At 42.3% G+C, this 25,734-nt stretch overlaps 1 protein-coding gene across 9 annotated transcripts in view; it reads right to left on the bottom strand.

Annotated features, from left to right (window-relative positions):
* Positions 1-24,954, bottom strand: part of BPIFC (BPI fold containing family C) — a 74,833-nt gene extending 49,879 nt beyond the window's left edge. Inside the window, exons 1-7 of one of the 9 annotated variants that reach the window (XM_047865457.1) lie at positions 24,494-24,954; positions 22,685-22,783; positions 22,535-22,591; positions 16,175-16,275; positions 11,638-11,857; positions 10,536-10,629; positions 3,190-3,313 (exon numbers count right to left, since the gene is read on the bottom strand). In XM_047865457.1, the coding sequence (XP_047721413.1) occupies positions 3,190-3,313 (124 nt within the window). In that variant the 5' untranslated portion in view covers positions 10,536-10,629; positions 11,638-11,857; positions 16,175-16,275; ... (1 more) ...; positions 22,685-22,783; positions 24,494-24,954. Of the gene's footprint in view, positions 1-3,189; positions 3,314-10,535; positions 10,630-11,331; positions 11,553-11,637; positions 15,413-16,174; positions 16,276-22,534 lie in introns of those variants that run through there. The other 8 variants (XM_047865456.1, XM_047865455.1, XM_047865454.1 and 5 more) reach the window with 8 other exon arrangements.
* Between the last annotated feature and the right edge of the window lie 780 nt (positions 24,955-25,734).

Raw genomic sequence — 25,734 nt, forward strand, 5'->3', positions numbered from 1 at the left:
CATTTTTCTGAGTTCACGGAGAGAAAGAGCCCTTTTCTACATAAAGAGCTTGAGAAAAGTAACATATAGTAAATGAAGAACAGGATTTTCATTTTAACCTTCTTTTTAAAATTTTATTTTTATTAAAAAAATTTTTTTTAACATTTATTTATTATTGAGAGACAGAGAGAGACAGAGCATGAGCATGGGAGGGGCAGAGAGAGGAGGAGACACAGAATCTGAAGGAGGCTCCAGGCTCTCAGCTGTCCACACAGAGCCTGATGCGGGGCTCAAACTCAGGAACAGTGAGATCATGGCTTGAGCCAAAGTCAGACCCTTAACCGACTGAGCCACCCAGGCACCCCTTCATTTTAACCTTCTTAAGGAGGAAGCTTTGCCCTTATGCCTTATTTTGCAGCTTAAGCTCATTTCCACTTAGGCTGTCCTTGTGGAGACGGAGAAGAGCAGATTTTATTTTCTGTAATACCATGAATAATGCTGTAATACAGGGATGTAGGGGTAGAGTGTAAAGGATACAAAGATGGAACCAAAGGCACTATCAGACAGCTTAGTTTCAAATCCTAACATTGTCACTAGCATTGCAGGACTCTGCAATTTACAAAATCTTGCTGTCCCTTGCTTTCCTCATCTGTAACATGGGAACATTAGTAACTGTGGAAGCTTCTGTTCACACATGTGAAAATAACAGTAACTGATATTTGTTGGGCATTTGCTATTGCCAGACCCTCTTCCAAAATTTATGTCAATTCATGTGTTTTCCACAATAGCCCCATGCGTAGGAACTATTATTATCACCACCATTTTAAGAAATACCTTGAAGGTACTACTGATAATAGGGACATAACATTTTTCTGGAAAAATGTGGCAACATAAATATTTGGTGAGTTAATAAGAATAGCTAGTTTGTGTGCTTATATGTGCCAGGACTGTCCATACTCTACACATATTCTCTCCTTTGATCCTTATGGCAACCCAGTGACATAGGTATCATTATCCCTATTTCACATAGGAGGCAGTTGAGGCTCAGAGAGGTTCACCAGCTTGCCCAAGAGCTCACAGGTACTTAGTGTCATTATTGACAGTTTGGAGGAATAGGGAGCAGAGAACAAAGTGTAGGTTTTGAAATCGGCAGAGCAAACCTGAGATCTGATCTTGCCTTGCCCCCTTACTGGTGTGTGACTTGGGGAATTTAATTCAGCCCCTCTGAGGCTCAGATTCCTCCTCTGTAAAATGACTATCCCTTCTTTGTAGGGTCGTTGTTGGGATTAAATCAACCCAGAGCCCATAACACACATATCGAAGAGCCTAGCTATGATAGAGGCTCAAGAAATGGTTCTGATAGAAATCATAGCCAAGAAATGGTTCTGACTTTAAAGCCTGTCCTTCTTGATTCTATGCCATATTTCCACAGATGATCCCACATGATCCTCATGTTATTACACGGGGGCACCATTGTTGTCATCCCCCCATCCTGTTTTCCAGAGGAGAAAACCCACTGGCCCAACACTATGTATTGAGGAAAGGGGCAGAACTGAATGAGATTCATACCCATGTGGACTGACTAGTTCTGTTCTTTTAATTGCTCTGATCTTGAGGGTGGAATAAGCTGTTTTCACAATTTTAATACAGTTTCAAGATATCTATTTCTGTGCATATTAGTATATTAATAGAGTAACAAGATACACAGATGTGTACATATATACATGTGGATACACACGGGAATACCTGGTATGTAATTCTCATTATAGCCAGCTTCTATAACAATCATACAGATTCCCTGTGCCACATGAGGTACTGGGGGAAGGAAGGACAAGGATTTGCCACAAACTCAGTCTTTCCTTCCTCCATCACTCCCTTCCTTTCTTCCATCATTTGTATTTTTTTTTTAAGTGTGCTCCATGACCAGCATGGAGCCCAGTGTGGGCCTTGAACTCACAACTCTGAGAACAAGACCTAAGCTAAGATCAGTAGTCAGACGCTCAACCAACTGAGCCACCCAGGCACCCACATCCTTCTTGTACTTCTTTTCTGGTGTAGCAGGTAAGGAGTTTCCTGGTTACACTTTGCTATTTCTGAGTGAGACTAGCAGTGCTTTAGTTAAGAAGGGATGGAGTTTTCTGTTGCCCGTATTCAGCTAACCTCAGGCCAAAATTTATAGGAGAAAACTCGGCCTACACATCTTGATTTTGCAGTCCCTCTGCTGTACACAATCTGCCTTCACCCCAGCTCTGCCCAACATTTATAAACACCTCTGAAGGGGTTTTTCTTCATCTTTCAGCATCTCAGGCCCCTTTTTGCATCTAATGAATGCAAGGAGCTTCTCTCAAGAAAAATACATGATCATCATCCACATTAAATTTGGCACAGTTTTAGGGGACTCTAAGTTCTTTTTGGGATCAAGACCTTTCTGAAGCTCTAAGCTACTTCTTTCACTCTCACATCTCCTCCCCTCTGTCCTATGTTGTATCCTCCTTTAGAGCAGAGATGTTCATTGTATGTGCATGGGGGGTAGACGTGGGGGAGGGGAGAGAATGAATATCTGTGGCTGTGTTTGGATAGGTCTACCATCAAGGTGATTGTTTTCTGTCTTATTTTATTTTTTTTAATGTGTATTTATTTTTTAAGAGAGAGAGAGAGAGAGAGAGAGTGTGTGTGCACAAAGTGGGGAGGGGCAAGAGAGGGGGACAGAGGATCCAAAGTGGGCTCCTTGCTGATAGCAGAAAGCCCAATGCGGAACCTGAACTCACAAACTGCGAGATCATAACCTGAGCTGAAGTTGGATGCTTTACCAACTGAGCCACCCAGGTGTCCTTTTATTTTTATAAAATGTTTATTTATTTATTTTGAGAGAGAGAGAGAGAGCAAGCATGCATACACGTGAGCCGGGGAGAGGCAGGGAGAGAGGGAGAGAGAGAATCCCAAGTAGGCTCTGCCCTGTCAGTGCAGACTGAGGTGGGACTCGAATGCATGATCCATGAGATCCATGAGCTGAGATGAAGAGTCGGATGCTTTAACCGACTGAGCCATTTGGGCGCCCCAATATGACTGTTTTTTAGACACCACTTCCTTCCCAGCCATCTTAGCAGCCTGTGTATTAGGGGCTGGATCACCTGCAGTAAAGCTTGCCTCAGTCATGAGACAGTCTAGAATGAGCTTTCAGGTTTGGAGGGCTGAGAGCACCCCACTCACCATAGTCCAGAGCCCGCTGAGTAGCCCTAGCCTTGATGCCAGGGTAAATGGTCTGGGCGGATGAAGTGTAGAGATTCCACAGGAAGAAACATCTCCAGAGGACTCCGACTATCTTTGTATGCATCTGCAATCAACCAACATTTATGATTCCTTTATTATTCTTGACTTTTTTGTTGGTTAGTTCCATCCAACTTTTCTATGACTTCTTATTTCATTGCTTACTTCCAAAACTCACTCTACCCACCCATCTGTCCATATATCCATCCATCCATCCATCCATCCATCCATCCATCCATCTAGTAGTCATTTATTGAACACACCAGAACATGTGCTAGGTGCTGAGGATACAGAGATGACCTATGTGTGCTCTCAACCTCTGCTTCCCACAGACTAGTGGGTGAGTCACACACATACACACAGATGATTATAACTCAACACAACACAATGCAATGCAACACAAGAGCCTTGCCGTAAATGTAACAACTGTGATATGCCTTGGAAAGGATAATGGAGTGGAGATTCGGGATTCTTGACAGTTTTAGAACAAGAGTCAGTAGTTTAGAAAGGTGGCTTCAGTGGGTGTGAAACAATCACTCATCTGCTTGAAGACCCTTAATGACTCCCTGTTGCCCACAGGATGGGGTTTAAGCTTGCAGGCCAGCCGCAAGGCCCTGCCCTTCTCTACACCTCTACTTCCTTATTGACTTCCTTCCTTAACACACATGCTTGGCTTACCCCAGAGTCTAGTACAATGCTTGGCACATAGAAGATACACACAAAAAAATCTTAAATCAACATCTCCAACGAGAGGGACCACATGTTTTCACTGCTATATTGTTATTGCTTGGCATATATTAAATATACAGTGTATACTTATTTAATTAATGGACTCAATTAATTAATGCCAGCCCATTTTACTGATGAATGAAACACAGGTTACCAACAGCAACAGTGACATGGGTTATTTTAATGACAGTGGAGTGAGTAATACATTCATAAGTCTTGTTTCTAGTTCTGGGAGTTTACAATCTGGCTGAGCGACTATTGCTGCATTCATATGTGCCAAAGACCCACAGGTGACAGATACCCACTGAGTTAGCATACAAATGTGAAACAAACCAGGGAAGCATTTGTGGGGGTGTCAAGGAAGAGGAAGGTGTGGGAGTCATGCAAAAGGAGGGGTCAGGACAGGTGAGCAGGGAAGGATTTAAAGAAGGGCCAGAATTCAGGAGCAATCTGCATGAAGGAAAAGATCATTGAGAGGGGTGTGTGGGAGGTGCTTGGCCAAGACAAGCAAGAGGTTTGATAAAGGGGATTGTGTGGGCTTTATGGAGAAGGCCATAGAGGTGGGAATAGAATGGTGTAGACAAAGGGGGTATTCCAGAGAATTTACTTGAGAGGAACAGAGCAGTCTGACCAGGGAAAGGAGTGTCCAAGCAAGGCTGTTGCTAGACTACCTTGGTCTTTTGTTTGGAATGGGAAAAGGTGCCCTTTGGAGATAGACCAGCCTTCTGGCACAAAGGGGCCAGCAGAAAATGTTTTAGGAAAATCCCACACCAGTGTGCCCAGCTTGGTGGGGAGAGCAGGAGCTGCCCCCCCCGCCCATCCCTTAGGCTGGCATTTTGTCTAGTGCACAAGCTGCCCAACCTACACAGAGGACCTATGTTCAGATTAGTGAATGGTCATGTGGGTATTTTGCTGGAGGGCCATGAGGTTGAGGACTGGGATCTTGACCTCTCTGTTCTGTGGTGTGTAAGTCCACCTTTAGGTGTGAGAAGAGCCTGGCTCAGTCAACATGTTTACATTTCTCACCCAATCTCCCAGGAGCCCTCTCCATGTACCCCACTGTCCAGACAAACTGGACTCCTGGTTCCTAAACACCCACCATGCTTCATGCCTAATGCCCACGCTTATACTGTTCTTCACTTAGGCCGGCAGAAACCCTGTGCATCCTTAAGGTCCATTTTATATTTTTTTATTTAAAAAAAAATTTTTAATGTTTATTCATTTTTGAGAGAGAGAGAGAGAGAGACAGAGAGAGAGAGAGAGAGAGAGAGAGAGAGAATGAGTAGGGGAGGGACAGAGAAAGAGAGGGAAACACAGAATCCAAAGCAGGCTCCAGGCTCTGAGCTGTCAACACAGAACCCGATGTGGGGCACAAACTCACGAACTGCGAGATCATGACCCAAGCCACCTGAGCCGAAGTTGGACCGACTGAGCCACCCAGGCGCCCTTCCTTAAGGTCCATTTTATTTTATTTTATTAAATTTTTTTTTCAACGTTTATTTATTTTTGGGACAGAGAGAGACAGAGCATGAACGGGGGAGGGGCAGAGAGAGAGGGAGACACAGAATCAGAAACAGGCTCCAGGCTCTGAGCCATCAGCCCAGAGCCCGACGCGGGGCTCGAACTCACGGACCGCGAGATCGTGACCTGGCTGAAGTCGGACGCTTAACCGACTGCGCCACCCAGGCGCCCTTCCTTAAGGTCCATTTTAAACACAGCCTTCTTTCTGAAGCATTTCTGACTTCCCTAAATTAATTAATCTCATTTCCTTCTGAATGAGAAGGAATCTTTGGTCAATATATATATTTATTCATGTGTGTACATTTATTTTCTCACATATTGTTTGTCTCTCCTACCAAAATGTAAGTGCCATGAGGGCAGAGACCTCATCTGGTTTGGAGGTCCTAGAGCCGGCTTAATGTCTCAGATACAGAGTGATTGGTAAACATTGGTAGAATGAATCAATGAATTCTAAATGAAGGAAGAGTCCTTACCTCGCTCTGAATTATAATACAGTTCTTTGCAGAGGCGATTAACAAAGCATTTGTACACTAGTGAAGCATATGCACCCATTAAAACAGATGTTGGCCACAGTCTGGGGGCAGGGTTGGGAGGGTAGGTACTGGATCATGGGGACAGGAGAAGTCTTGGATGGACTGGCCAGTGTGGTTAGGGTACTGGGGATAGGGTGAGGGACTCACAGTGACTATTTACTATTAGAAACTGAGGCATTTCAATATCTTAACACTGCTATGGCCTTATGCACTCTGTGTGATGTTTCGGCCCTATAGAGTTGATTTGGTTGCACAGGACAATGTACAGAAAGGGGCAGCAGTGCTGGGGGCAGGGCTACACAGGGGTGGCTTGGGGATAGTCAGGGTGCAGAAGACAGCAAGGGAAGCACAGAGCAATGACAGTAAGAGCCAAGAGGGAGGGACTCGAGTAGGGGGCTGATCTCTGGTCAGAGAGTTGGAGGAAATGTGGGGAGTAGGCCAAGCAAGTGGGAGCATGGTGATATCAACATCTTATACTCAGTTAGAATGGACGCAGGGGTTAGGTCCTATTGCTATCTGTACTAGGCCCTCTTTGATCCTTGTTGTCCAGGGGTCTCAGAGAGCGGGACAGGCAGAGATGGATGAAGCTATGGGGGTGAGGGGAACACTCCTGGGGCTGAGGTTAATGACTCTTCACCAACTAGTATGAGAGTATTTCCACATTTTAACAAATGGTGAAGCCATGCTGATGTGCAGGCACACTGACATGGCTGTGGGCAAATAATTGTAAATGGATGTGCCATATACCCAGGAAGGCACGAGAGGGATTTTTTAAAAAGAGGGAAACATTTTCAAAGCAGTGGAAAGCAAAAGGAAAAAAAAATGTTAGACCAAAAATTCTATACACACTCCACTGTATCCAGATTAAGGTTGAAATGATCTCTCTGCCTGGCACATAATAGGACCTCAATAAATATTTTCTAACTGACCAACTGACTGGCTTACAAGATTTTGGTTAACTAAGAAAGGTTCTAGAAAAGTGTGAAAAAAAAATGAGAAAACCAAACCATCATCTAAATAGTTCTTCATTACTACAGTAAAAAAGCACAATAAGCCAAAGCAGAGTTGTTACTTATTAATGGAGTAACAACTAAAATAATAAATTTGTATTTTTTTTTTTACCATTTACAAAACTCACAACGATTCTTGGAGGTAGATGTTACTATTATCCTACCTCCATCTTAGGCATATGGACACAGAGACTTAGACAGTCTGGTGACCTGAGACCATGTAGTAAATCAGGCACCTGGCAATCACAACTTGCTCTTCTGGCTCCAAATGTTAGTGTTTATGAATTTAATTACTTGATAAGTGCTAGATTTTTCATTTTTCTCTGGGAACTTAATTTTTTTTTGACATCTATTTATTTTTGAGAGAGAGAGAGAGACATACACAGAGTGTGAGTTGGGGAGGGGCAGAGAGAGAGGGAGATACAGAATCCAAAGCAGGGTCCAGGCTCTGAGCTGTCAGCACAGAGCTCAACATGAGGCTTGAACCCACGGACTGCAAGATCATGACCTGAGCCAAAGTTGGTTGCTTAACTGACTGAGCCACCCAGGCGACCCTTCATCTGGGAACTTTAAATATGAGCTATGTGATGCCATTTTCTATGTAGAAAAAAAATCATTAAGCATCTGGAAATTTGCAAGCACCAAAGTGCAAATGCTTTTGCATTTTTTTGGGCACAAATGGAATTTTAAATTCCCTTCCAGAAGCAAAAATCTATTTATCTTCTTGGTTAAAGGACATTTCTGAAATGGTCTACTTTGATGGAGATCCAGGAACTCAAAACTGCACATAGAAAAACATTTTTCCTCTAGAAATTTTATGAGTGAATGAAATTACTGGGCTATAAAAGGATAGATTGTATGTAACTTTCAGTTGAATTGTTTGTTAGGATGGTAATTTATGGACAGGGGAGGGAAGGAACCTTGTCAAGCAAGGAGATGAGTCCTAAAAGGTTAAGTAATTTGGCTGACAAGTAAGGGCAGGATAAATTGCCCTAAAAGAAGGAATCCAAGATGACTTATATACCCTGCCAACAAGTTACCTATTTTTTTTTTTGTTCTAAGAATTTGTTTCTTTCCAAGATTCAAAACCTCATTAAATTTCTATACCAATGAACAGACAGAATAACACTTCTAAATTAGATGGCCCTACCATAGCAACATTTTTCTAGATATGTCCCCTGAGGCAGGGAAATAAAAGCAAAAATAAACTATTGGGACTACTTCAAAATAAAAAGGTTTTACACTGTTGAGGAAACAATCAACAAAACTAAAGGCAACTTATAGAATAGGAGAAGATATTTGCAAGTGATATATGTGATAAAGGGTTAGTATCCAAAATATATAAAGAACATATACAACTCAACACCCCAAAACCTTACAAGAATCTAATTAAAAAATTGGCAGAAGACATGAATAGACATTTCTCCAAAGAAGACATCCAGATGCCCAACCAGACACATGAAAAGATGCTCATTACTGATCATCAGGGAAATGCAAATCAAAACCACAATGAGGGGCGCCTGGGTGGCTCGGCCAGTTGAATGACTGACTTCGGCTCAGGTCATGATCTCACTGTTTGTGAGTTCGAGCCCCGAGTCGGGCTTTGAGCCCAGAGCCTGCTTCGAATTCTGTGTTCTCCCTCTCTCTCTGCCCCTCCCCCACTCATGCTCTGTCTCTTTCTGTCTCAGAAATAAATAAACATTAAAAAAAATTAAAAAAAACACCACAATGAGATATCACCCCACACCTGTCAGTATGGCTAAAATCAACAACACAAGAAACAACAAGTGTTGGCAAAGGATATGGAGAGAAAGGAACACTTGTGCACTGCTGGTAGGGATGCAAACTGGTACAGCCATTGTGGAAAAACAGTATGGAAGATCCTCAGAAAGTTAAAAATGGAATTACCATATGATCTAGTAATTGCACTACTGGATATTTACCCAAAAAATACAAAAACATTAATGCAAAGAGATACATGCACTCCTATGTTTATAACAGCATTACTTATAACAGCTAAATTATGGAACCAGCCAAGTATCCACTGATAGATGAATGGATAAAGAAGGTGTGGTGTATACACACACACACACACACACACACACACTCTCTCTCTCTCTCTCTCTCTCTCTCTCTCTCTCTCACAATGGAATATCATTCAGCCATAAAAAAGAATGAAATCTTGCCAGTTACAACAACATGAATGGAGCTAGAGAGTATAATGCTAAGGGAAATAAGTTAGTCAGAGAAAGATGAATACCAGATGATTTCAGTCATATATGGAATTTAAGAAACAAAACAAATGAGCAAAGGAAAAAAGATTATATATATTATATAATATATATGTCATATGTACATGACAAACTAAGAAAAAGACTCTTGACTAAAGAGAACAGATTGTTACCAGAAGGGAAGTAGGTGGGGGGATGGGTGAAATAGGTGATAGGGATTAAGGAGTACACTTGTTGTGATGAGCACTGGGTGACGTGTAGAATTGTTGAATCACTATTTATACACCTCAAACTAATATAACACTGTATGTCAACTAACTGGAATTAAAGTTAAAACTTAATAAATAAAAACACAAATATATTAGATGACCTTTGCCTAAGCCATTCTGATGACCAGAAATAAGAAAACTCCAGGACAGCTTAGAAAATTCCTGAGACAGGTTGACTTACCATAAGTATTCACAGAGGGGACCTTTGACAGACTTTGGAAAAATCAGTTAAATGAGTGATAAATGAATTAAATGTAGCCTTTAAAACAAGAGAAAGGTTGAAAAATTAAGCCAATTGGTTTAAAGAAGCCTAGGCTGTCAGAATATTCCAACTTAATGGTTAAGACAAAATGAATGTAAGGAGTCTAAACCAACAGGTATTGAATATGGGCAGAACTGGGGACTAATTTCAAGGGATTCAGCCAACACATCTGATTTTACCAAGATCTCTAATGACAAGGCCTTGAAAATTTACTTAGTCTTCCCCAAACTCTATACTTAACACAAACAGGTTAAACAATTTGGGCAAGTGGGAGTGTCCTTTGCTCTGGCAAGATGTAGGTCACTGATGTGGTTTAAGACCTGGCCCCAAAGCACAGAGATCACAGCAATTCCTTACTCCTACATCCGTGCTAGTTCAGAGATAAGCTAGAATTTTCTGCCACTGAGCTGGGTTCCTCACTGAAATGAAGGCATAAGTAAGTCCAGACAATTGAGCGACCATCTTAATACAACATTGCTGAATGATGCAAAACTAAGTTTATCCTCCGAACAAGCTCTCTTTTCTTTCTTAGGCCTATTCATAGTCTTCTGGGGGAGGCATGAGTGACAGAAAAACAAACACAAAACAGAAAAACCTAGGCAGACAGTAAGGACTCAGGCTATGTGACAGCTGACTGTCCAAGGTGCTCTACCAGATCCGGGGCATCTCCAGTAAGAGGGGAATCCCTGTTGGGAGATGTTGTGCTGGCAGAGAAGTTTGTTCATGATTCTTACCTCAAGTGGAGGAAGCGTCCAACGCTGGGGAGCACCTTTGATTCCTTCTGCTTTTGAAGCTATGTGTTCTCCACTTGAGCCTTGAACTCAGCTGCTGAAAAGACAAGATAATTAAGTCTGAATCATCTAGTGGTGGATTTTTTTTAATGCCTCTTTCAAAATGTAATGTATAATTGCTACACTTCAATTGCCCAATAACATGAATGAACACTACAGCCTCTACCTAGATGAGTAGACAATGCCACCCATGTAATGATTACCCCCTGCCAACACACACACACACACACACACACACACACACACACACACACGAAATTATTACGACTACATTACCAGAATGATTAAGTTGAGACTTCCAGGATACTGGAAAAGGTGTCAAATTGTTTTGAATTGGAAGAGGAAGAATTTTCCTCTCTGGGAAAATAAGCCAGTTTCTCCTGGTCAGGGTCCCTGCAGTGGGTGGCCCCCCACTGCTCACAATACCTTTTGGACTTTTGGTGGATCAGATTCAGTCTGAGAGCATGAGGCTTGGTAACCGGGCTGATCTAGTTACCACCTTTATCTTGCAGGGTAGGAGCACAGATGATATCTCTAAGTGTCTGTTCCTTTTCAGGTTGTTAGTGCCTTCCGCTCCCAGCATTCCTTTGAGGTAGGTTGGGTGGGTGCAGCCACTACCATGTGACTTCACATCTGTAGGTTCTAAACCTCGTCTGTACTCCCATCCCCCATATTTTACTCATTACATTTTACATGGCCAGGGAATCTGCTTGTATAAAGTGTCTAACATCTTACTTACAGTTTTCAGGGTAAGATACAGTGACCAAACTGCTGTGGTTCCCCAGGATGCAGGGTTTTCCGTACTAAAACCAGGGCAGTCCTGGGAAAACCGAGGAGATTGGGAACCCTAATAAGAACAGGCACATTTCCAGGTTTCTCATCTAGTGTGCCTCCAGTTACATTTGCCTTTTTAACTTGCATTTCCTTAGGGACAAAATGGGAGTAAGAATAGTATCTACCTTGATAGGTTCTGGTGAAAAAAAGGGCTGTCAACCATCAGTCTGTTTGGGCTGCTACAGTGTATGAACAGAAATGTATTGCTCACAGTTCTGGAGGCTGGGAAGTCCAAGATTAAGGAGCCAGCACGATCACATCTTCCTGGTTCACAGCCAGCACCTTCTGCCAATGTCCTCACGCAGTGGAAGGAGGCGGGGATCTCTCTGGAGCGACTTTTATGAGGCATTAATCCCATTCATCAGGGTTCCACCTTCATGACTTGAGCACCTCACAAAATCTCCACCTACAGATACTATCACCTTCGGGGACTAGCATTTCAACATATGAACTTTGGAGGGACACAAACATTCAGACCATAGCAATAAGCTGTAAGAATTTGCTCTTAAAATGGTAAAGTGCTGTAAAATTTTATTTATTAGTATGTGGCCTTATCAATGGTGATACAAGCCTGAAGACATTTTCCTCATAGAATCTTTTATTGTCTGTCATCACAGATTCCATGCATTAAATTCACAAATATTGGGCACCTACGGTGTGCAAAGACCTCTTCAGTAAAAAAGACAGAATCTCTGTCCATGTGAAGTTTATTAGATGAAGACACAAAATAAATAAGTAAACAAAATAAATAAAAATGTATACATTGTGACATGTGCCATGAAGGAAATAGGGAATGTGGTTGTCTTGTAACTGGTAGGGTGATATCACTGGTGGAGGCATGTTTACTTTGCAAGATGGTCCAGGAGGGCTTCTGTGAGGAGGTATATTTGAGCTGAGATCTAAGCACAAGAAGCCAGGTGGGCAAAGCACAGAAGGGAATGGGTGGAGGGAACAGCAAAGGTGGGCTGTGCGTCTGTGATGTAGGAAGGGCAGAAATACTGGACATCTGAACAGCGGTGTCACGTGGGGAGTTGGAGTTCGGGGAAAGGTCTGCTGGAAATAACGAATTTCCAAGTCATCATCCTAGAGGCGAAGTGAAAGCCACAGAAGTGGACAGGTGCATGTGAGAGGCGGTTTCCCACGGTGCATGTGCTACTGGAGGGATGTGGGATCATCTCAGGAGCTGGAAACTTAAACACTTGAAATTTTATTGTGATTGTTTTTAGCACATGAGGAAAAAGAATGCAAAAGTAGACATGGGAGAAGAGGAGTGACATCACACATCACATGGAAAACGATTCATATTTCTGTCCTTTCCTCAGAATCTTCCCTGGGTGTCAGTGCCTGTTTCTCCTCTTTCTCTCTCTCTTCCCTCACGGTCCCAGGTTTCCTCACATCTCTCCTGCCCAGAGCGGCTGCCTGCCTTCACCTTCATCCCCTGCTGCCCCATTCTTTTTCTGTCACAAAGATCCCCAATCCACTCAGCTTCCTATGTGCCTGTCCATTAACCAGCTGCACAGGATCTGCTAGACTTACAGGAAAGCTGAACGTTGTAAAACAGCAGTACTTTTCCTGACGCAAGTATTAATTTTTCCTTTTGTCCTAGAAGATCTGAAAGTCTTGGTGGAAACCTGAGTCACTGTTGTGTATTCTGGGGCATCTGGTGCAGGATTTGAGGAGAGTTTTCTGGAAGGGTGGCCTGGAGAAAGTGAACCAGGTGTCTCTGTCCTGCGGTGCTCCAGGGCTCTCGCCTCACAGGGACCTGCCCTGCCCACCCCACCCGGCACCCCGGACAATTTATTCCACTTGTCTGGGTCTCCACCATCCTCTGTACAAGTGGAGACCATGCTTACTTTTCAGAGTCGCTGAGGCAATTAAGCTGAACGAGCTAGCACATAGTTTTTCATACAGTGTTAATAAGATGCGTTACTACTATATTTTCTCTTTTTTATTTTAAATTAATAATTTAAAAGATATTTTAAACAAGTTTTGAGAAACATACAAAGTTGGGGTGCCTGGCTGCCTCAGTCAGTAGAACGTGAGACTCTTGATCTTGGGGTTGTGAGTTCAAACCTCACATTAGGTGTGGAGCCTACTTTAAAAAAAACATACAAAGTTTAGTTTCTATGGTATTTATTTTTTACATTTACTCTCTATTTGGAAATGAGTATGTTTTCCCTTTATATAGCTTCCCCTTTTAAACAAATGTACATATAGTTTAAGAAGTGGGTTGATTTATGGGGAAAACTAAATAATGGTGCAACTCAGGTGGGACATGGAATAATGCTAGAAAAGGAGGCTCTAATAATTCGAGTTTAGGAAACAAAGATGGAAGAAGAGAGTGCAGCTAGTGTGTTTTATTTCATTTGGAAGGGACCTGGGAAGTCAGCTCAGTTAGCCTCCTTTCTGCTAAAGGAGTTGCTTTAGGGCAAATTTGCTGAATTTGTCATCATGACAAAGCCAGTAGCACTGTGCCCAGTTTAATTATTTATTTTAGTTTTTCAGATTTAACTGAAAATTTGCTGGGAAATCCTGATTATCCAGCCTACCCACGATGGCAATCTAGAAGGCAAGATTAATTATTTCACTTACTAATGGCTGACTGCGTCTTAGTCTCTACAGATCAAGGGACGCTTTTAATTAAAACTCCAAAGAAACATTATAATTAACTAGGTAGAATAATTGTTCATTAAAGAAAGATGCCAAGATGTTAGTGTTCCTTAACAGTGTTAAGGAACTGAGCATCCTGCTTCTTAGAATGTCCAGGCTATTCCCATATAGAAAAAAGCTGTTTGAATACCAGACTTCATTTGAGCTTGGAAGACAAATCATATTATTCTTTGCAGGAGAGAAAAGTGAGAGGGATAGGGATCATCTGTATATGGGGTTGGGGTGGGGGGGATGTGCCAACATTTTGTATTGGTGAAATCTGGTTAAAAGGACACCCTGAAGAAGGAATAGGAGGTAGGAAAAAATAAGAGCTAACATCTATTTTTTGTTATGCTCTGGGCACCAACCATATATTACCTCATTAAATCCCCACCAAGACTGTATGAGGTACTAATATTATCTAAGTTTTACAGATGAGGAAACTAAGAGGTTAAGTATATGCCTAAGCTTAGGTGTCACAGTTAAGGGTGTAGAGCCAGGACTCAGGACCCAGGTGTCCTACCTCCCGGAGTCTGTTCTCTTAACCACTATGCCAAACTGCTTCTTCAGGAAGTGGTTAAAGGGCAGCCCACAGCCCAGGGGATGAGGAAGGTGAGGAGAGAGAAGGATGCTGTTGCTAGGTAATACATCTGCTTTTCCAAGTTGCTAACTGAATCTGTGACAGTGACACAGATACATGTGTTTGTTTGAAGTTGCTAGCCTATTCCTGACCAGAGGAAGCTGTCTGGAATTTGTGTGGCTCTCAAGAGAGATCAGTGACCCTACAGTTCACCCTGGAAGGGCTGAGGAGACATCTGGCAGAATCATCTTATCACTTGGAAGCATCTCCTCCTCTCTTCCCAGATCTGTCCCACGCCACCCTCTCCTGATGCCTGTGGTGACTGATCTAGACCATGGCCCTCCCACCAGTCACATTCTGGAATGGTTTATGGCACTATCTCCCTCCTGGTTTTGAAAGATAAACAAATCCACTCACCCACTTACCTCTACTTATTATCAGTTGTGTGAAAGGGAACTACATTTTATTATTTGCCGTTCAAAGTGAATTTAAATTCATGTTAAATTTGAAATGTACATACATGACCCTTATGAGACATGAGGGATATTGTGGAACCAGGCACTCATGATAGTGTAATACAACTTTGAAATGTCTGAGAACCATCAGTGTGAGCCCACATCACACAGACAAGGGTTTCTCCACCTTAGTGCTATTGACATTTTGGGCCATACAATTCTTTCATGTGGGGGCTGTCCTGTGCGCTGTGGGACATATAACAGCATCCCTGGCCTCTGCCCTGATGTCAGTAGCACCATTTTCTTTTTTTTTTTTTTTTAAATTTTTTTTCAACGTTTTTTATTTATTTTTGGGACAGAGAGAGACAGAGCATGAACGGGGAAGGGGCAGAGAGAGAGGGAGACACAGAATCGGAAACAGGCTCCAGGCTCCGAGCCATCAGCCCAGAGCCCGACGCGGGGCTCGAACTCACGGACCGCGAGATCGTGACCTGGCTGAAGTCGGACGCTTAACCGACTGCGCCACCCAGGCGCCCCAGTAGCACCATTTTCTACTACCCTAGTTGTGACCAAAATATCTCCAGTCTATATCTGTCTAATGTCCTTGGACAGCCTTGGTTGAGAATCAAGAAAATAAAGTATATTCAAGTATTCTATCTAGCCCTTGCTATAGAACATGGCTCCTCTTGAGGGCCAGATTCTAATATTCCTAATAATATTTTTCTTAATTATACAATACATATTTGAAAACATTCTCTTGGTGACAGAGGTGACAGATTCAAACAAGACTGAAGTTTACATAGCAAATGGTGAAAATCCTTGGTGCTCCTCCCATCCCTTATCCCTGTCTTCTGTATGCATCCTTCTAGTTTGCTTTCCAAGAATATTTTTATATTTTTATTTTGTTTCTTTCAACAGATTCCATATATCTTAATTTGGTCCTTGGATAGGGTTTTAATCATTTTAACAGCTTCTGAAGATGCTTTTTCTAGCTTTCATGGTCCGAATTTCATCTCACAACACTTATTTAAGGTCCATTTCAATTTCTTACCAAGCACACCTACCTCAAAGTGCTTCGTACTGTTAAGACAACCCAAAACAACCACAGCAAGATCACATGGTCCAGACCAGTGGTTCCCAAAGTGTAGTTTCACAGCAGCACCACCTGGAAATCATTAGAAATGCAAACTCTCAAGCCCTTCTCCAGACCTACTAAATTAGAAACTGTGTAAATTAAAGCTCAAGATTCTGGAAAACGTATTGGATTTGTAAGTAAACACTCAAACTAAGCCCAATCTGGCATTCTCAGGTAGAGACAGAATGAAGATCATACTTTCCAAACAGATATACCAAGAACTCAGAGATAAGCATGAATATCTTTATACCATTTTTTTTTTTTAAATTTTTTTTTTCAACGTTTATTTTTGGGACAGAGAGAGACAGAGCATGAACGGGGGAGGGGCAGAGAGAGAGGGAGACACAGAATCAGAAACAGGCTCCAGGCTCTGAGCCATCAGCCCAGAGCCTGACGCGGGGCTCGAACTCACGGACCGCGAGATCGTGACCTGGCTGAAGTCGGACGCTTAACCGACTGCGCCACCCAGGCGCCCCTCTTTATACCATTTTAAATTTTGCTTAACTGGGCCTAACAATGGAGGTGGGGACTGGATGTTGTTGAAGATGGATAAAACCTTCTTTGTCCCCTTAAGAAACTCATAACCCAAGACTAGAGAAAGACTGATATGCAAATAATTGCACTGTGATATGATGGATAACATTCAAAAGTATGTCCCAAGTGCTCTTGGAGCAAAAGGAAGGAGCAACACACTTTTCTTTGAAGAAGGTATTCCAGGTAGAAGGATCAGCATGTGCAAAATCACAGAGGCACACAAACTTACTTGTGGGAGAGGATGTAAAGTGGGGGGCCAGGGGGAATGTATTTTGGATTAGTGCAGTGTGAATAGGGATCATTGGGAAGATTGAAGAAAGTGGTTTCCAGCTGGACTATGAAGGGTTTTTATCATGCAAAGAAATTTGGTTTATATTTGGGAAACTAAAGGAAACTCAACAATAAGAAAAATATAATTAAAAATTGGACAAGACATATATGAAAAGCCCACAGCTGATATCATGCTAAATGGGGAAAAACTGAGAGCTTTCCCCCTGAAATCAGGAATATGACAGGGATGTCCACTCTCACCAGTGTTGTTTAACATAGTGTTGGAAGTCCTAGTCTCAGCAATCAGACAACAAAATGAAATAAAAGGCATCCAGATTGGCAAAGAAGTCAAACTTTAACTTTTTGAAGATGACATGATACTCCACATGGAAAACCTTAAAGACTTTACCAAAAAGCTGCTAGAACTGACACATAAATTCAGCAAAGTTGCAGGATACAAAATCAATGTACAGAAATTGGTTGCATTTCTATACATCAATAATGAAGCAACAGAAAGAGAAATCAAGAAATTGATCCCATTTACAATTGCACCAAGAACCATAAAATACCTAGGAATAAACCTAACCAAAGATGTAAAAGATCTATATGCTGAAAACTATAGAAAACTTGTGAAAATAAATTGAAGAAGACACAAAGAAATAGAAAAACATTCCATGCTCATGGATTAGAAGAACAAATATTGTTAAAATGTCAGTACTACCCAAAACAATCTACATATTCAATGCAATCCCAATCAAAATTGCACCAGCATTCTTCTCAAAGCTAGAACAAACAATCCTAAAATTTGTATGGAACCACAAAAGACCCTGAACAGCCAAAGTAATATTGAAAAAGAAAACCAAAGTAGGAGGCATCACAATCCCGGACTTTAGCCTCTACTACAAAGCTGTAATCATCAAGACGGTATGGTATTAGCACAAAAACAAACACAGACTAATGGAATAAAATAGAGAACCCAGAAGTGGACCCACGAATGTATGGCTAACTAATATTTGACAAAGCAGGGAAGAATATCCAATGGAAAAAAGACAGTCTCTTTAGCAAATGGTGCTGGGAGAACTGGACAGCAACATGCAGAAAAATGAACCTGGACCACTTTCTTACACCATACACAAAAATAAACTCAAAATGGATGAAAGACCTAAATGTGAGACAGGAAACCATCAAAATCCTAGAGGAGAAAGCAGGCAAAAACTTCTTTGACCTCGGCCACAGCAATTTCTTGCTTAACATATCTCCAAAGGCAAGAGAAATAAAAGCAAAAATGAACTATTGAAACCTTGTCAAGATAGAAATCTTCTGCACTGCAAAGGAAACAATCAACAAAACTAAAAGGCAACCGATGGAATGGGAGAAGATATTTGCAAATGACATATTGGATAAAGGGTTAGTATCCAAAATCTATAAAGAACTTACCAAACTTAACACCTGAAAAACAAATAATCCAGTGAAGAAATGGGCAGAAGACATGAATAGACACTTTTCCAAAGAAGACATCCAGACAGCCAACAGACACATGAAAAGATGTTCAGTATCACTTATCATAAGGGAAATACAAATCAAAACCACATTGAGATACCACCTCACACCAGTCAGAGTGGCTAAAGTTAACAACTCAGAAAACAACAAATGCTGGTGAGGATGTGGAGAAATGGGAACACTCTTGCACTGCTAGTGGGAGTGCAAACTGGTGCACCTGCTCTAGAAAATAGTGTGGGGGTTCCTCAAAAAATTAAAAATAGAACTACCCTATGATCCAGCAATAGCACTACTAGGAATTTATCCAAAGGATACAGGAGTGCTGATTCATAGGGGCACATGTGCCCCAATGTTTATAGCAGTGCTTTCAACAATAGCCAAATTATGGAAAGAGCCCAGATGTCCATCAACTAATGAATGGATAAAGAAGATGTGGTTTATATATACAATGGAATGAGAAAGAATGAGAAAGAATGAAATCCTACTATTTGCAATAATGTGGATGGAACTGGAGGGTATTATGCTAAGTGAAATAAGTCAGAGAAAGACAGGTATCATATGTTTTCACTCATATGTGGAAATTGAGAAACTTAACAGAAGACCATGGGGGAAGGCCAGGGGAAAAAACAGTTTCAAACAGAGAGGGAGGGAGGCAAACCATAAGAGACTCTTAGATACAGAGAACAAACTGAGCGTTGATGGAGGGGGGCAGGGGAGAGGAGAAAATGGGTGATGGGCATTGATGAGAGCACTTGTTGGGATGAGCACTGGGTATTGTATGTAAGAGATGAATCATGGGAATCTACCCCCAAAACCAAGAGCACACTGTATACACTGTATGTTAGCCAACTTGACAATAAATTACATTACAAAAAGTGGGCAAGAGAGCTGAAAACACCTCACTGAAGATGTATTGAGGGCAAATAAACATACAGAAAGATGCTCAGCATTATCAGGAATTGCAAATTCAAGCAACAAGATACCATCTGTTAAAATGGCTAAAATCAAAAACAACCTGACAATAAAAATTAATGCAAGTCTCATTCACTGCTAATGGGAATACAAAGTGGTACAGCCACTTTGGAAAACAGTTTGGCACTTTCCTGCAAAATTAAACCTAGTCTTGCCATATGATCCAGCAGTGGTGTTCCTGGGTGTTTATCCAACTGATTTGAAAATTTAGGTCCACATAAAAGCCTGCACAAACACAAATATTTATAGCAGTTTTGTTCACAATTGCTCCAAACTAGAAGCAACCATTTTATCAATAGGTGAATGGATAAAGTATAATACAACCATACAGTGGAATGTTATTCAGCATGAAAAAGAAATAAGCTATGAGGCCAAAAAAGACATGGATTAATCTTAAACACATATTGTTAAGTAAAAGAAGCCAGTCATGAAGCCAGAAAATTCTATCCACATTCCGATTCCAATTACATGTCATTCTGGAAAAGGCAAAAGTAAAGTGATGGTAAAGAGACCTGTAATTGCCAGAGGTTTGGTGGCGGGTTGGGGGGGGGGAGGGGCACGTAAGAGTGGTGGTGAAGTAAGTTGAAGCACAGGGGATGTTTCAGGTTGGTGAAACAAGACATTACGCATATGTCAAAACTGATAGAACTTTACGGGTCAAAGAGTAAATCTTAATGTATGTAAACTTAAAAAAAAAATCATGTAGGAGATTGAGAGGTCCATGACAGAATGCAGAATATGAGAAAAGAATCTAAATGTATTACAAATGTATGAAACAACCTTGCTGAAGGGGATTGGGGAACAAGATGGTGACCTGGGTCACTTTGGGAAAGAATGGAGTCTGTAAGACGAAGGGCTACAGGCACTGTTGTTGAAGCACTGTACTGCAGTTGACAAGGTTGTTTTTGACAAGGGTATGGGTTAAGAACTGTGAAACTGCTAGATACTGGAAATGAATGATTAAATAAATGGATGGTGGATGGGGTGGAGCTAGATTTGTCACAGTTGGATTGGGAATTTACAGACAAAGCAAAGAAGGTGACCAGAATGACCATGTAGCAATGGATTAGAGTTGGCAACATGAGAATGAACTCATGCTCAGCTTCATATATAGATATAGATGGTTATGTATGGAAAATGTACATATACATATCTCTCAGATGTGTCAGCTGAGAAGGCTTAGAAGCAATAATACCCCAACAGCAATGAGCACACCTAGCACCCAGATATTGGTTTCTTTTTTTTTTAATTTAATTTTTTAATGTTTATTTTTAAAAAAAAAATTTTTTTTTCAACGTTTATTTATTTTTGGGACAGAGAGAGACAGAGCATGAACGGGGGAGGGGCAGAGAGCGAGGGAGACACAGAATCGGAAACAGGCTCCAGGCTCTGAGCCATCAGCCCAGAGCCTGATGCGGGGCTCGAACTCATGGACTGCGAGATCGTGACCTGGCTGAAGTCGGACGCTTAACCGACTGTGCCACCCAGGCGCCCCTTAATGTTTATTTTTGACAGAGAGAGAGAGAGAGAGAGAGAGAGAGAGAGAGAGCGCGAGCGAGCATGAGTGGGGGAGGGGCAAAGAGAGAGAGAGACACACACACACAGAACCTGAAACAGGCTCCAGGCTCCCAACTGTCAGCACAGAGCCTGATGTGGGGCTTGAACTCACAGACAGTGAGATTGTGACCTGAGCTGAAGTCAGACACTCAACTGACTGAGCCACCCAGGCGCCCCCCAGATACTGGTTTCTAATACCACTCTTCAGTAAAAGGAACTGGGGCACCGTGGAAAAATGGCTGATTCTAAGGTTGGGGCAGGATGTATACAAAATTGTCCTAAAAGCATCTTATAGTAACAGAAAATAAGAAAGTGCTCAAAACCAGAAAAAAAGGAAAACACAGAACAAGTGAACAAAAATCCACAGTGATATCAAATGGATACAGTAGCCAACTGAAAGATGTCCCAGTGGTCAAAGCCGGAACAATTTGAGCAAAAAAAATAAATGAAGTAGTATTAGATTATAAGCCAAAGAATAAAAGAAATGTAACTCCACACTGATATAAATAAAGGACTGAATAAATAGAAAACAGAACAAATCTCCTGTATAGAGGAAATTCAAATAATTTATGTACACACTCCACCCCTAAGGAGGTAGGGCATAACTCCCACTCTAAGTGTGGGCTGCACATAGTGACTTTCTTCCAAAGGATACAATATAAAAAGGAGAAAAAAGGAGTAACTTTACAGTGGAGAAGCCGAGTGATCTGGGTTAACATCAACAGTGAGAAGTCATATTGACAGTATGCACTGTTGACATGAGAATGGAACCTGGACTTCTGTGGTCTACCTCCCAGGAGCACGTTACCTCAGTCTAATCATGAGAAAATATCAGACAAATTGAAGGATGTTCTACAAAATACCTGACCAGTAATTCTTAAAACAGTTAAGGTCATTTAAAAAAAAAAAAGAAAAAAAGGAAGTCTAAGAAACTGTCACAGCCAAGAGAAGCCCAAGGAGACATGATGACTAGGTGTAATGTGGTCTCCTAGGTGGGATCCTGGAACAGAAAAAGGAGATTAGGAAAAAACAGAGAGAATCTGAATAAAGTATAGACTTTGGTTAATACAAATGCATCAACCTGGCATCTGGGTGGCTCAGTTGGTTAAGGTCATGATCTCATGGTTCGTTCATGAGTTTGAGTCCCACATCAAGCTCTCTGCTGTCAGCACAGAGCCTGCTTTGGATCCCCTGTCTCTCTTTTCTCTTTGCCCCTCCCCTGCACACTGTGCTCTCTCTCTCAAAAATAAATAAACATTAAGAGGTTACTAATAGGGAAAATTGAGTATGTGGTATATAAGTCTTCAGAATCATTCCATAAACCTAAAACCATTTTAAACATAACATTAAAAAAAAAAGGAAGGCTTGTGAGCCAATGTATTCCCACAGAAGACTGACATTATCCCTTTGTAGTATTCTATGAAATGGCTCATTTAAAAAAAAAAAAGAAATTTACATTTCTGAACTCTTTGAAAGTTGCAGTAACTGTTGCTTGCAGACATTAAAGTGGGATCTGTAAGAGAAAAAAAAATTCTCAAGGAGAGAAATAGTTGAGAGATCATTGTCATGGATCTTTGAGGTTTTGGATGATCATCCTCTAGAGTACCTTAAATCTTGGCAGTGCCTTGGAGATGCTCTGGTTCTCTTCCAGGACCCTGCTAAATCCCTGTGATTGGATTACTTCTGCCATGCCAGTGGTTACACCCTACTGGGCAAAGGATTGAGACAAGGATCCCAGGTAGATTAGTTTTCCGTTGTTTTAACAAATGGTCGCAAATGTAGTGGCTTAAAACAAAAGACAGAACCAAAGCTATTCTCTCACTTAACCTTTACAACATGGCTGTCTGATACATTCTTGTTACTATTTTCATTTTTATAGGTAGTAACTTATCCAGGGTTACACAGTACTGAGAGGTGGACTGTGGTAGATGGTCTTTAAAGATGGCCACCATATTAGCCTTGCACTGTTTTCTCCAAGAATGGTATCTCAGAGAGAAACAGACTTCTATCTTTTTTAGGTTACTATTCAGATCTCTGTTAGGGTAGCTGAAGCTGTATCTTAACCAATAAGGCCTCCAAATATAGCCATTTTCCAACTTCTGTTATGTCTATCTCTGTAACATCATCCCTGTTCACCCATCGTCTACATTCTTACTGTCATCCCACTAATTGCTTTCTTCTTTCAGTTACCAAAAGAGTCTCCTAACTGAGCTGGTCCCTAAATTCAAGACAATTTTGCCTTCTGGGGAACATGGGGCAAAGTTTGAGGACATCTTTTGCTCTACAACTGAGAGAGAGGTTTCTAGTAGCATTTGTGGATAGACCAGGGATGCTGCTGAACATCTTACAAGGCACAGAATAGTCCTCCACAACTACGACTTACGAGGCCCCAAATGTCAACAGTGCCAAGATTGAGGAACTCTGATCTAATATATATCCCCTGTACTTGACCAGTGATAGATTCACATTTCAGATCTGACCTATGCCCCTTGTGGTGTATCCCATGTACTTGATCAGTGATAGATTCACATTTCAGATCTGACCTATGCCCCTTGTGGTGTACACCTGTCAGACTCATGGCTTCCTATCATCTTTTGAACGGCCTGTCTACACCTGGCAGAAATTCCAATTATTTTAAGTCTTGCCTTCCCAAGGAAGGAGTTCAGACTCTCAATCTCATTCTCCTTTGTAGCCAGGACTCAGACATGGGACTCGATCTCCCTCAAGCAGATGCATCCCTATGAGCCTTTGATTTAGAAGTGAGCAAAGTGAGGAAACAGGTTTTTTTGGAAACCTGGCATTTTGTTGGTGCAGGAGGCTGCAAAAACATGTGGCAAATGAAGGTGGCAGCCATTCCACAGTGCTTCCTGTCAGGGTAACAGTTTCCTCCGGGGCCCGGTGGGGCAGCAGCAGCAATCCAGTCATGATAGTTTCCTCATCAGGCCAGTTCTGCAGCATGGTTGAGTTCCATTTCTGGAATTATCCAGGAACCACTTCTTTAGTCCTCCCCCAAATTCCCTGAGCTATCCAGAATCCTTTTAAACATGTTCCTTTTCTTCTTAGCCAAAGCTAGTCTCTATTGCTCAGAAGTAAGCAACATCTGATAAAGAATCCTCTGCTTAAAACTCTTCATTGACTTCCCAAACATTCTAGAATGTGTCCCAAATCCTTTGCTCAGTTCAAGGCTCTTCTTTATCTGAGATGTACACACTGTCTTTCCCTCTGACCACATCTTCTGTCTTTCTCTCAGGACCTGAGCCACCCTGGTCCTGCCACCCTTCCTCAATCTCATATTCCTTGCCAATCAAGAACCCTACTGGCACAACCCTTCTCTAGGTACCCCTGTGCCCAGCATTGTTCTGATCTCTATCATAAACAAAACACTTATTATGCTCTACTACAAGAATTGACTCACTCAGCTGTTAACTCTGCACCGGTAGGAACATGCCTTTTCCCTTCTCTGAGACCCCAGCACCTGGAATAGTATCTGTCAGAAAGTCGGTGTCCAACACGTGCTTATTTCATGAAGGTCAGGATGTGGACAAGTACTGCCACCTAGTGGAAGAAACTTCATTTGACTCTTTTATTATAGTTTGGACAACCGGCTATCATACAAAGATGAGATTTTAAGATTCTCCAAGGTATCATCATCATCATCACTGTCAGAACCTCAACGGTAGCGGGCCTCCCACATGGGTCCCGATGATCCCTGTCTATTGGTATTCATGCCTTTGGATTGATCCTCCCACACTGACGGGTTGGTTAGAATGACAGAAGTGATGTGTGACTTCCGAGGCTGCATCACAAAAGACATTGTAGCTTGATTTGGTCTCTCTGGGATCACGTGTTCTGAGGGAAGCCAGATGCCATATCCTGGGGACACTCAAGAGGTCTGTGCCATGAAAAACAGGCCTCCTGCCAACGGGACTGTGAGTGAGCTTATCCTGCAAGCAGGTTTTCCAGCCTGAGTCAAGACTTCAGACAAATGCAGCCTTGGCCTGCATCTTGACTGCAATGTCACGAGAGACCGAGACAGAACCACCCAGCCACTCCATGCCCAAACTCCTGATGTACAGAATCTACAGGACAATGACTGTTCGTTGTTTTAAGCTGCTAAGCTTTGGGGTGACTGCTATGCAGCAGATTACTACTATACCCTCTGATATAGGTGACGGACTAAAAGCTGTTTCATATTTTTCAGTAACACGAGGAAACTACCAGAGCCTGGGCTCAACCTAAGGCTTCTCGGAACAGATGCCTGCCGCTGGAGCTGGGCGCCACGGAGGAAGTGGGGTAAGAACCAGGCACGCCTGGGCCTTGCGGAGGGGCGAGTCACATACTGTGCAGCCTCTCTCTCGGCGCTAACATTCTCCACGCACGCCCGGAAGGGGTCGGCACGGCCCGGCCGCAGAATAGCAGCTACCATCGCCTAGCTCGCTCGCCGCGGCAGTCTCGGCGCCTGCGCATTGTGGTCCTCCCGCTCCCAGGCGGCGCCGTTGCGCGCCGAATCATCGATCGCATGACGCCCAGCGGCCTGGGTTGGCGCAGGCCGCCAGCCGCCCGCTCGCCGGGTGGGCTCCAGGGGGCGCCGTCAAGAGAGGGGCGGGGCGCTCAAGTTCCAGAGACCGGCCGGCAGGGGCCGTGGCGGGGCCTTCA

This window comes from Prionailurus viverrinus, chromosome B4 (genome assembly GCF_022837055.1).
Source record: "Prionailurus viverrinus isolate Anna chromosome B4, UM_Priviv_1.0, whole genome shotgun sequence".
Lineage (NCBI taxonomy): Eukaryota > Metazoa > Chordata > Mammalia > Carnivora > Felidae > Prionailurus > Prionailurus viverrinus.